The 13,023-nt window shown below is 37.7% G+C and overlaps 3 protein-coding genes across 3 annotated transcripts; 1 reads left to right on the forward strand and 2 right to left on the reverse strand.

The window, feature by feature from the left end:
• Positions 1-185: 185 nt before the first annotated feature.
• LOC119997616 (histone deacetylase 2) lies at positions 186-4,800 on the reverse strand. Its single transcript, XM_038844758.1, is given in 14 exon segments — positions 186-848; positions 1,115-1,202; positions 1,781-1,867; positions 2,068-2,118; positions 2,214-2,258; positions 2,503-2,549; positions 2,634-2,698; positions 2,785-2,951; positions 3,035-3,103; positions 3,466-3,528; positions 3,649-3,766; positions 4,423-4,478; positions 4,571-4,752; positions 4,755-4,800. Coding segments are annotated over 14 exon segments (1,155 nt in total). The 5' UTR covers positions 4,786-4,800; the 3' UTR covers positions 186-762.
• Positions 4,801-5,371: 571 nt separating this feature from the next.
• On the forward strand, positions 5,372-7,674 carry LOC119997511. Its single transcript, XM_038844597.1, has 6 exons — positions 5,372-5,548; positions 5,809-5,876; positions 5,970-6,001; positions 6,089-6,577; positions 6,658-6,748; positions 7,362-7,674. Exons 1-6 carry the CDS (start codon positions 5,407-5,409, stop codon positions 7,446-7,448), a joined length of 909 nt encoding a protein of 302 aa, XP_038700525.1. The 5' UTR covers positions 5,372-5,406; the 3' UTR covers positions 7,449-7,674.
• A 108-nt stretch (positions 7,675-7,782) lies between these two features.
• On the reverse strand, positions 7,783-11,179 carry LOC119997512 (protein REVERSION-TO-ETHYLENE SENSITIVITY1). Its single transcript, XM_038844598.1, has 3 exons — positions 10,866-11,179; positions 8,856-9,231; positions 7,783-8,516 (listed from the first exon to the last, which is right to left on the reverse strand). Exons 2-3 carry the CDS (start codon positions 9,162-9,164, stop codon positions 8,091-8,093), a joined length of 735 nt encoding a protein of 244 aa, XP_038700526.1. The 5' UTR covers positions 9,165-9,231; positions 10,866-11,179; the 3' UTR covers positions 7,783-8,090.
• Positions 11,180-13,023: the final 1,844 nt, after the last annotated feature.

Genomic DNA, 13,023 nt, shown 5'->3' on the forward strand with positions numbered 1-13,023 from the left:
CAAATTGAAGGGAAGTTAATTATCGAATTAGGTATAATCTCCTTCAATAGGTATAGGTAAGATCCCTAATTTAATAAAGTTGTTATTAGTGACATCCTTTGTTAAGTTGGGACACAAATTAATGGTGTAATGAAAACGCTAAGGTCGAGAGGGACACACATTTTACGAGTCGAGAACATTCGATATAGACTTAAACTCAGACCATTTCACCCGCGTCAACATCTTGATCGAATTCGCACGCATATAGTACACACCCAGTTCAACAAAAGCCAAAGAAGTACATAACCATGGATATCAATACTATAGCATTCTCGTCGTTGATACTAGAACAACACGGAAATAAACTCTTAAAGCAAAAGATATATCAACGTTTTGCAGCTCTGCTAATCCTCATTAGTGGCAATCAGCTGATATCAAAACACAGGATCTCCGCACTTGGCCTGGGACCTCGTTACATCCTGTACATGTTTCACATGCTGTGAACCATTGCGAGATGAAATCCTAGAGACACCAAATAGGGCTTACTGTTTTTTGAATATAACCATATACTGCTTCTTTAACTGTACATTCCTCTCTGCTTTTCTATTTTTCTACTTTCTCCCATCACAAGCTTCAATTTTGAACCCAACCATCAGAAGGAGCCTGTCCCTGCAGATGAAAATGCATAAACTTATGCCCAGGACATCAGCAGATCAGAGTTTATACGAAGCCACATATAAAACTACTTAAGTGACTTCACAGAGCAGTAAAAAAATTTGCAGGTTAACTGCTCAAGTTTATCAAGCTCTTCTGAGAGAGGTTTGCAATTGAGTCTGCAATAACTCTGGCACTGGACTTCATATAACCACCTGCAACATGAATGGTTCAGTGAGAATTTGTCTAGTCTAAAACACTGGAATGTTTCTTAGGGAATGAGGGAAACAGGACAAAACTTTGTTAACCAGCCTTTACAAAAGAACAAAGTCAACATAAGCAACTACGGATGGTTCTCTCTACACACACGCAAACACGTGCAGGGGAGAGGGAGAGGGAGAGGGAGAGGGAGAGGGAGAGGGAGAGGCTGGAAGATTACAACACATATCCTCAATAAAAATGCCCGAAAGAGATACTGGACCTGATGTGAGCATGACAAGAGGAGTATTCCTTTCACGAGCAAACCTGAAAACCTTCTCATCTCTGCTGGTTATTCCATCAGGACTAATCTGCACAAGGAAGTTTTAGGAATAAGATAAATTATTAGATGCTTCATATTTTTTAACAGAACAATTATACACAGACAAGTTAATCTGAAACTGACTCCGATCTTCTTCACGCCACTGCCATTTTAATATCTACATGATTAACATAAAAATGAAGCAACATTTATCCTACGTGATTCAACATGCTTCATATGTGTTTCTTTGATGAATAATTAAATAGTAGGTTTCTTGGTTCTCATGCAGTTAGCTTGCAATATTTGCAGCATCAAGTGCAGCGTAAGGATAAAAAACTAATAAATGTATTTCATTAAGAAGTTAGCGTTTTAGCATTTGCTGCCACAACTCTGCTTCTGTAATCTCAACCAGTCACTGGAGCATTCAGTACTCGTGAAGGCTTCATCTAGCCAAACATTAAACCTTGAATACATCTAACATTGACAGTGCCTCATAGTCACACCTGTTTCTTGAATTCTGCTGCTTCCTCCACTTAACAGATACATAGATGATTTGGGAGGGAAAACAACAAAGAAAAAAAAATGGAACAACAAATATGAAATTAACTTATCTGATGAGAATGTTACCTTCAACCTCCCCAATGGATCACCATCAAGGATATCTGTGCCAGCATTGTATATCACCAATTCAGGGTTAAAGGTATGCCCAGCAATCTAGCATTCATATACAGCGCCAAAAATTGTCACAATTAATAAAGCTTCAGTGTCGGCTATACCAAAAGCTAAATAACTAAAAACAAGGTGGCAAACTGCATATAAATGACAGCCCGATCACCCAAATGTCCTGCAAGGAACTGCATCTAAAAGTTTAAGCAGAAAGGACATGGGTAAAATTAAAAAAAAAATACACATACCTCAAGAGCTTCATCTAATTTACTCAAGTACTCGTTAGTTGTCGTCCCACTCTGTTCAAAAATAGAAAGGAAAAAAAACACGGCAACTCAGGTAAGAACAAAAATAGGTAAAATTCATGCTTACCAATAAGATATCAATATCTTACTGCTACTTCAACTCTCTGATCAATGTATCTTCTAGCCTCAAAATCCTGAAAAACAAGAATAATAAAAGGTAAAAAATATGAGTATCAGGATTATTCATCCAACAATGACAGAGAAGTAGAGAACACAAGATGATGATAATGAAGATGATAAATTGAATCATATAACACGATGAAACTGAGGATTCATTCCAGAAATAGTAGGTGACCATGAAAGAAAAAAGGGAAAGATATGCAATTTGAAACTATACTTAGAAGAGCCAGAAGAGATGTTCAATAGTTGGCAACTTACAAATGGATATATTCCAGGATTGTACATATCCAGAGTATACACTCGTCCTGTAAGGACAACAAACAACCGTCATTCATGTTCAAAAAGAATGCCATAAAGAATCCACCACGAGGGCTGGTGAGAAACCATACTGTCATCAAAGAAATCCATTTCATGGCCATTTCCCTGGTGTGCATCAAGATCAATTATCATAACCCTGCAAAATTTTGGAGACAATGATAATAAAAACAAAGCCATTGCTATCTACATTATTATCATCACCTGAGCTGCAACTGTTACTACCTTGATATATTTAACCGAACAAAGGCATAATGTATGCAGAGAGAGATGTCAGCGTAAGCACAAAAGCCACCACCCTTTTCAGCAGAACAATGATGAAATCCTCCTCCAACATTGATGGCCCATCCTCGCTCCTTTGCAAGCTTAGCTGCCAAAATAGTTCCTCCTACCTGCAGTCAAGTGTGTTCATTATAAATCTTTGAATAGAAGTGGGCGTACAAATTCCCTAATGAACAATAACTTGAAGTTTCACCTGCATGCGAAAAGGGTAAAGAACCTTTTTCTGTAATATGCAATTGGGAAATAGTGCAACAGGGGGCACCTGTATGGATTACAACACAGTAAACCTGCATTAAAATACAAAACCAACTATATTTGGGGTAGAAACTACTGTTAAGCCAAAGCAGCCATGAAGTAAATATTCCCTGGCTGTTCCATAAAGCCAAATTATTCGCCCAACTGATTCTATTGTTTACTATGTAGCATGACATCATCTAGCTTCTCTAGCATTATTTCCATAGCATTTAAATGACCATTTTCAATTAGTGACATTGAAACAAAACCTTTTTACAGGGAAGAGCCAATTCAAATAAATTTTAAAATGTCGCTTTTTTACTAAATAGTGACAATATCTTTTGAAAAATGACTATGGAAGAAAAAAGTATTTGTAAAGACAAGCAATACCTCAATAATCATGGCAACATTTTGACTGCCTTTAAGACTATTCAAGTATGATTCTGAATGTACCTGTCACGGAGTGGCCATCACTTAAACAAATGGATTCCAGTGGCAATGCCTAGAAAAGACAAATAAATATCCATGCATACATGGCGAATAGATCTTAAGACAAAGGTCAAAGGTGCTAACCACAAGGAGATCATCTTTTGAAGCTTCCAGAGGTTCGACAACACTATTTTTGTCCAAAGCACCTTCAGAAATGAGGAATTGGCATATGCGACCCCATTTAGAAGAATCAAATGGATGCCTAGACGTCAATCACAGATATTTCCATGTAACATTAAAATTGCCTACTCAGATTCAGTTTACAGCATAAGATCAAAGAAACAGAAATCCTAGTTTCCACATCATGAAGCCAGTCTCATCACATATTTATACCGGCATAAAGAAAAACTACGTTAAGCAGCTTCTTCCATCGCGGAGAATAGATTAATGTAGCTTCCATGTACTAATGATATGATATCTTAAGGATTACAATTCCAGTAACAAAAGTAACGCAGAGAGCAAGAAACAGAAAGGAACAAGAGATCCATATAACTGAAACACTAATCTCCATCTTGGGTAGAACTTAAACCTGAGTACAACTTAGCTAACAATCAAAGGAGTCTATAAGACCATAACTTTAACTTAAGGTATGTTTGGGAGAAGTGGAACGGGAGGGGATAAAAATCAGTAAAAAAAAACAGTAATTCTATAAAATGCCAACTGCAGATATCTACCTGAATTTTCCAAGAATTGGCTAATCAAACCAACCCACCCACACTTGACGAGATTGAGGGTTTCGATAAAACAAGATTAAAGATGAACGCAACCAAACACTCACAACTAGCAACTTCAAGCAATAAATACAACTGCATGTTCATAATTTTCTGTTAAATCAAACTATAATACTTATACTCTTACATCTTCTCTATGCCAAGGAAGGAGATGTCATACACAGACGAGTAAATCACCGGAATCTGTTCAATACAAAATCTCAGTCAAAGAACAACACGTATATGATTATAAGAAAGCGCATGAATGTATACACAAATATAGATATAAACGATACCTTGGAGGGAGCAACATCTAAGTAGAGCTTGCTCGACAGAATACGGTTGCGACGGAGGGTTGCGGCATCCATTGTAGGAGATGAAGTGGAAGAGGACATCGATAGAGAGCGAATGAAGCGAAGTAAAGATTCCGAGATTTTAATAGAAGCCAATGCGAGGAGCAAACGAACGGTTGATTTACAAGATTCCGAGTTGACTCGGTGACGAGTGGCATCCAGTCCAGGGTATCGACCGCGCGCTGAATGCCTTAACGGTTTGCACTCGGAGTGAGTGGACAAAGCGTAGAAAGAACGAGAGGGTGGATTGCTTGTTTGTATCCATCCTTGTTTCAAGCGCTTCTAAGGGGCGTTTCGACCACGTTAATTGATCGAACGGTTGAGAGAGGATGAAATTTTCATCATTATCAGCCGATGTGTATCTAGTTCGCGTGTAAACCACGCATCTAAGCCATTGGTCAGCATTTACACGGTGTTTCTCTGTGACAAGTGACGACTTTCCAGTGGACTGGGTCAGATATGGGCCGGGCTAGTTTTATTTTTGGACTGGACTGCACTCTTTTTTAGTCGAGCCTGGGTTGATTTATGGGCCGGACTCTTTTCTGCTCGCGGGTTTCCGAAGTAAAAAAGACCGAAAATAAAAAACTTTAGAGATAATTCTGATAATTATTATCTTATTTTTTAAAAAAATTTTGGAAACTTTTATTGGGAACCCTTTGATGTGGGGGTAGGGTATGACTGATCTGACGGCTCATCACGCTCCACTCTGGGAAGTCCAAAAAAGAAGAAACGAACATTACTTTACTTGTTCGCTCTTTTTCGCTCTCTTCCATACAGCAATGGCGGACAAGCCAAGCAGAGCACTGGTGTTGTACGGAGATGGGTTGGCCCGTTTTATCGACCCGTCGCATGCCCATCTCCATTCTCTCGCATCCAAAGCGGCTTGCGGCTTTTTGAGTCTCCCCAGTGCGTCTCCTTCAGGTTCCTTTCTCATCTCTCATCATTCCTTAATCTATTCATGTTGCCGATCAATAAACCTCTTTTATATTAAGAAACGAATGAGAGAGCACATCTACACTCATTTAGTTTGTTTGTTTTGGTTATGCTTGTATGGATCGTCAAAACCCTTTTAAGCATTGGCGTTTTTCTCTACAAAAGTATTTCTCTTAAACCCAATTTGCATAGAAAAGAAAATCTGTGACATCTATGATTAACGGGGTTCACTTGGATTTACGTCCCAGAATGCGAGGATGAGAGGATAGTTAGAGAATTTGCGCTACTGCTGGACGCATCTGTCTATTTCAATACGGTAAGAGAAGCTCGGCTTTACTGATTCTAATTTGAAAGACTTAAATTTCATGATGGATAATAGTTAGTGCTTCTTTTTTCTTGGTTTCGACAGGGTGAGAAACGTATGTCCACCGTATCAGAAAGGTACTCACTTGTTTTCAAAGTCTATATATATGTGTGTGTATGGTTAAAATTAATCCGTTGACTTGGCCTTTACACTAATTCAATCAGATTCATGGGAATGAGAGTCGCTGTGATCACAGACAATCAACTTTTGAAGTCTTTTGGTGCCAAAATTGGCTTATCTGTGTTGGAGTTGAAGGAGTTAGCCGAAAACAATAATGCGGTTGATGTGTCTTCAGAGTTGATGAAACTGCTCGGATTTCAAGGAGGGAAGGCCATGGAGACGAGCCAGTTTGATTTAGTATTCATGCACATGGGGGCTGGAGAAAAGGCAAACTACGGAAAAGGCAAGGATTTTGTCAATGACGTTAAAGACATGGATGCTTTGGTTGATAACATAATCCATATGGCTCAACCTGGATCTGAAATTGGCGCTCGTCTGCACTTGTCTGTTGTAATGAGCTACGGGAGTGTTGCTGAGGCCAATTATCTTGATTTTTCAGTTATGGGTTCTGCCAGTGGTAACGCTGATCTTGCAGCACTCTTTCCCCGACAGAGTTACACAATGAATGGAGAAAAGCCACGGACTGATGTCAGGTGAGATAAAATTTGGTCGAATATGGGAATAGTTTCGACTTTTCTTATAATGGCAGCTAATCTATTAATATGGTCTTCAGGAATTATTGCCCAATGTTAATTGCTCAGAGGCAGGATGCTGTTACCCGCAAGGATATGGTCGAGGCATTTTCTTTCAATGATTTCAAGCAGGTAGCAATTTGGTTATAGTATGTTATTTAATTTTTATTAGCTTTTAGACAGGAACATGGAGGATTCATGGTAAAAAAGGTAAACATTCCCGTGCACAAGGCTCCCGTTGTTGGTGGGATTGGGGATGAGCAGTATGTACGTAGACCTTAGTCCTTACCCCACATAGTTTATAAATATGATAGTGCAGATTGATACCAACACTTGTGCTCCTTCACTGCTCTTAGACCGGCTTCAAATCTCCTACGCATATTTCATTTATCATCAACCCATAAATGATAGAACTGTAAAGGGACTTTTAGCGAACCTGAAAATCGTGAAAGTAGAGACTTTCCTTGGTGTGCCTTGTCTTGGGGCTAGACTGTGACGAGTTTCATGCATGCATATAATTGCTGCATAAGATTTTCTCACATGAATGCATTATATATATCTATCTCGTCCAGTATTTTTCTGCAAACCCTACATGCGCAAGAGTTTCAATTCTTTTGACGCATTGTAATGAGAAACTATTCATATGTAAATTGCGAATTTTTTTTTTCCACGTTATTGTAGCTGATTGTTTGGACACTGATTTTATTTGCCTGTCGTATATCAAGTGGTTTCCTCTTCCTTGCAGCATGGTGGAAATCTTGTAATACCAACTGACAGGTTTATGCATGAGATAGCTTTCAAGCTATGGAAGGCCCCCAAATACGGAGCCTAAGACAGACCTACTTGGAAGCCAAGTTTTATGATTGAGGTTCACTGCAGCTTTTAGCAAGGCTGCTTTGCATTCATCAGAATCGTCATTTGATGACAAGCTGGAGACTCGTGTTGTAATGCTAAATAAACAGTTCTTCTCTTTTTGCATTCACCGAAGAAAAAAAAAACCCTGATAGTTCTTTTTGATCGAGTGTGAACTGAAAGACGAGTACAAGACGATTGTTGCAGCTGATACCTTCTTTTTTCTTTCTTCATTATACTGCTTTGCAATACAAGTCCAGTAATAGTTGTCTATGTGCAATTTGTTGCTCTCAATCACAAAGAACAAATAAAAAGGCTCACAAATCATCCAAAGCTTTCAAGTGAAATAGAACGAAAGAATTACATCACATGCCTGCTATGCCATGGATACAGAGAAACTGATATCCCAGTTATTCAGTTACTTTCCAAAAGAACACAAACAGGTTCAGTTTCTTGGTACTGGCCTACAGGGCTTACATTATCCATCTGCACCAGCACAGTTTTCCCTAGACAGTCTACTTGACTTGGCAAGGGGTTTTATGAACAGAGTTACAAAATAAACGCCAAGTACATCGACTCGGATTCCTGAAAAAGATGTAACTTGAGGGCTAGTGACAAAAGACTAGCACTCTAACAAGTTTTTAAAACAGTAGGTACCCAGGACATACCACCCCATAAGGAGGAGGGAGAACGAGAACAGCCCGATTAAGAACGGCCAGCCAACCAGTAACAAACCCAAGCAGAGAACCACTGTGAATGGGAGGAATGATTTGATGATGGACAAGAAATTTATCCAACGACCACCCTTGAAAAGAATTAGAGCTGCAACATTGATCACGTTCCAACTCATTGATCCACCATAACAAAGGCGATTCAGACAATTGGCAACAAATGAATGGCAGTTGCAGGTGAAAAGATTGTAGCTTCTGTGCTCAAAGTGGCGGACGCTTGACCGGAGGGTGTCGTCCCACGTCATTGCAGTACCAAACTCTGCATGCATATACCCTTGTTTGCATGTGTGCCCAGAGAGGTTCGGAGGGAAGCAACACTGTTTCAACAAAAATGGAGAACATACAGAAATTAATAATGTTTTCGGCAGTTATAAGCAGATTAGCTTGTGTGATGCTATGAAATAATGATGGACACACAAGAAATGATGAACGAATAAGATATATTCCCGTTGCATCTCCATGTGTAAGATGAGGTGGCCAAAGGCAACAGTGCATTAGGGTTGGACTCACAAAAAAAGAAACTATTAGGGTTTCACATATCCTTTTTAAGCAGTTCTCTAGCCCTTCTAGCAAGCTAGATCTGATAGCGTCTGGGATAAACACATCGTTTTGGGGAGAAGAAAAGAGGGACTTATGAAAACAGTAATGGACCATACCTGGTTTCTATCGAGTTGAAGATATCTGGCAGCGGCACCAAATGCAAAATCATCAACATTCACAAAGTTGGATCCCGCAAAATCTAAAATAACTCCGTCCTCCCGACAAATGCCAACATGTCCAATAAAAGGAGCCAACCATGAGACAACTGGGAGTGGGGTCCAAACTATACAACATGGAAACTTGGACTTGTTTGGATCAATTTCATCTAGTGGCCAAAACTCATGCTGAATTCTTGACACAGAACTCATCTGCTCAATATCATAAGATCCTTTGAGGTCCATCATAGAAAATCTTCCACGTGGCATACAACTTCATGCGCTTTTTATCAGTAAAACATCACCTGGTCAAACCACATCTTCAGATGTAATGGATCTGTCCACACACGATGAGCAAATTAGGCAGATCAATTAAAATATCCCAAAAGACATCCACATTTGGAAAGAAGCATGATGCAAGAGTCATTTCAATGCACAAACAGAAGTAAAAAATACTTGATAATTACATGGCACCAGGAGAGAAAAATTAAATGGCATGAGCATCAAAAGCTGTCATAGTTCAAAGTAAAATTATGGAGTCATCCAGTTGTATCACAAAAGTTAATTCCAAGAGTCTTTAAGAGAAACAGATACATGAAATACATCAATAAGAGGAAAAAAAAATCTTCCTCTGATTTGCATGATCACATCTAAAACACTGAGGCACTGACGTTAAGTGAACACTGCACTCGGCCACTTAAAAGCTCACAGTATAAAAAGGCTATATTCTCACACCCTTTTCACGCTAGAAATATCAAGTACTACACCGAATTTGCTACTTCAAAGTTTGATTGTACGCACCATATTTCCCCACTCTTTTCCACAATATGACATGTCCCTGCTCTAAAAGGACCTAATAGTGGAGGGAAAGGATGCCCATTATGTAGAGCATTACTAACCCCACACCTAAGCAATGTGGGATCATGACAAGATTTTACAGTCAACTATATTCACAAAACCTTTCCGAGAACTGATGATGCAATTTAATAGAAAACGATTTATATCTAGTAACGATCAGGAAAAATACTCATTTGCTAAACTAGATATTGTCTAAAGTCTCCGTTAAACCAAGTGCTGAATGGAAAACAGGTCAAGTGTAGTACCATTCCCTCTATATTCATCTCAGGTTTATTCAAATTTAAGTATTCTTTATTCACACAAAACCAACTACAGTGATATTTGGCCCCAACATAAAAGACATTAAAAAAACATTCCTGAGCTGCAACATTGTGTTTATACTGAAAAACTAAAAACTTCTCTTTAGTAGTGATAACAGAACACAGAATTGTAGTATTTCCAGAACCAGGAGCAGCCACATTCAATGCCAAGCTTATGATTGTTTGGATGCAAAATATTATCTAAAATAGTTGCATCATTTAGCCTTCCTTTATCTTTTAATGGCTGGACATATTGAAACTTGAAGAGAAAAACAGTTAACTTGTTTTGACTGGAAAAAAAAAATTCCTATAAAATATGTTCGTATCTCTCTTACAAGAATACTACTCCATCTTCTTTTTCTCAAAAAAGCGTCAGATGCACCATAGAAGGAGACACTTACTGTTAATTAGCTTTCATATCATAATTAGGAAATATAGAAAACAAAGGAAACCTAGATATAGTACCTATACTGATTGCCATAAAGATCAAACCAATGAACAAGACGTTCACTTCAAGGCACGATCAAGTTAAACTCCGTATTCTCAGCAGGAAAATCGGATAAAGAATAAGACTTCGGAAACTCAATACTAAAATCAATTACAGCAATCAATCAACGATACCTCAACCAAAATAAGAATTGGAATTTCCCAAAACCCATAAAATTTCTCGACAAAAAAGGAAACCCAGATGACCTCTTCGTCTTATTTCACCGCACATTCAAAGACAAAGAGATCTAAACCCTCGATAACCCACTTAATCATCGAAAAGGAGAAAAGAAGAACGACATTGACTAATGGAGGGTGTGTCACTGACCTGTGAACGGAAGTGAGGGTGTCGAGACAAAGAGGCCAGACCCAGAGAGGAACAATTATACGAAGATCACAAGGTGGGGAGCGAGCACGAGAAAGTAAGAGAAGAAAGAAACGTTTCTTCTGTTGGTGTTGGTTGTTTTGGTTCATGCCGGAACGGCATCAAGAGAAACAGAGTGCTTTAATTGATTATACTCTGACAAAAAATTAATCCGAATTGGGATTTCTCTTTTGGGAAAAAAACGTATAAAATAAAAAAAGAAAATCAAATAAATGAGGGAGTTTTCTTCTTGCTCCATTTTATAGAAAGAAATTAGCGAAGAAGAAGATGGCAGTCAGCAGACGAAAGAGAGAGGTTCGTTGCACAAATCCTGATTTCCAGTCCTTCGGTGGGCCCTCACCCCCACGCTTTATTTCTAATTTATTTATTTTTTAATTGTTCTTGTCATTCTTTCTTATGTCATTGCTGTTGAATATTAATTAAAAGCTTGTTTTGAAAATATTTTTTCCCTTTATTCAAAATTTCAAATCTTTCCATTGATAGAGATTAACAAGAAATAATAAAAAAATTGTCTTTCCATAATATATATATATATACACGGGAGTGTTACGTATTATAAACAAATTCAATCATAACATGTAATTAGACAACGTAAAATGAAAATCAATGTAATTTGACAACGTAACAACAAAACTCAATGTAATTAGACAACGTAATAACGAAATTCAATGTAATTAAGTAAGTGATTATAGAATAAATTATTAGGGATATAAAGGGTTATTATATATTTATATATATATATATATATTTTTTCTGGATTTATATATATATATTTAAAAGCAAGTATTCTTGGTCCATTTATTCTCTACACTTTGCTTGCGAAAGTCTAGATGCATAGTATCCAATTAATGTTTGTTTTCTACACTAAAATGTTCCTTATTTAATTGACCACATGAATAAATATCTGTGTAAAATTAAAGACTATTAAATGGCTTCCCAAGCTTTTGCTGACTGTTGCCTGTTGCTAGTGTTCATGTGACATGTAACAATACATTGCACCTTCAAAAAATTATTATTTGACGTGCTATATTTGTCCCTGCATTCAACCATTAAAGGCCAGGGCGGGCTTGAGGCAGCTGTGATTGTTTGTTAATGGCAGACAGTGAGGTGGGTAAAAAGTCTGCAACCTAATTATTTTGAATTTGACCAAAAACCAATTGTTAAACACAAAACCTTGATATTTTTCTTTTCAGTCTGAGTAGTGTTTGGAGATTGTATGGTTGAATTCAATGAATAACTTGTGACCAGATAGAGCTTTTTGTTGATCATTTTCATATAAAAAAAAAAAAAAAAAACGTGACTAGAAGATGTGTGTTGAGTGCTGATGATGATGAAGGGTGTGGAGCCTATTCAAAGCTTCCTTATAAAAGTGCATTTGATTCTTGTGACAAAGATATGATATGTTATGGATTACCCATCAATTTCAAACCAACACAACCTTCCAGCGATAAAAAACACTGAACTAAAGCATCTTCTCGAACCTCCTCCTCTTTTTTTTTCTATTTCTTTTTATAATTGAGAATAACTCAGTGGAATTGCATTTTGGATAGTCCACTAAGACCAAATTTGAGTTGGACTAGGCACACGCAAACTTGTCTAACAGGTTAATTAGGTTGAAGCATAACACAAATCATTTGAAACATATGCCAAGCCTCTTATATTTGAGGGGTCAGCTAAACCCATCAAATTTTTTTATATAGACCTAAAGTATATACTAAATTACAAAAAAGATTATTTGAATTTTCAATTTAGATCCCGTTGTTGTAAAAAAATCATGATCATGACAATTATCACTCATCATATTTTATAAATATTTTATTTTTAATGTTATTTTTTATACTTTCCACGGTATAATTAATAGATAATAAAAATATTTCTGAGCATTGTCCTTGAACTCCTATTTAGCTTTATCCACCTTGCTACCCCTCATATTATTATCATGTCTTGGCTTCTGGGCCACGGCCCCATTATTAATGGGATTGGACGCGGGCTCCTGGTCCGCGGCCCATCCCCTTTCCTCTCTCTTTCTTGTGCAGGTTTCTACGGAATGGCCTAAGTGGGCTTCGTTACTCGTTCAAAGTGTTGCTGTTTTGGGCCAATC

The sequence above is a fragment of the Tripterygium wilfordii genome, chromosome 4 (genome assembly GCF_013401445.1).
Source record: "Tripterygium wilfordii isolate XIE 37 chromosome 4, ASM1340144v1, whole genome shotgun sequence".
NCBI classification, from domain to species: domain Eukaryota; kingdom Viridiplantae; phylum Streptophyta; class Magnoliopsida; order Celastrales; family Celastraceae; genus Tripterygium; species Tripterygium wilfordii.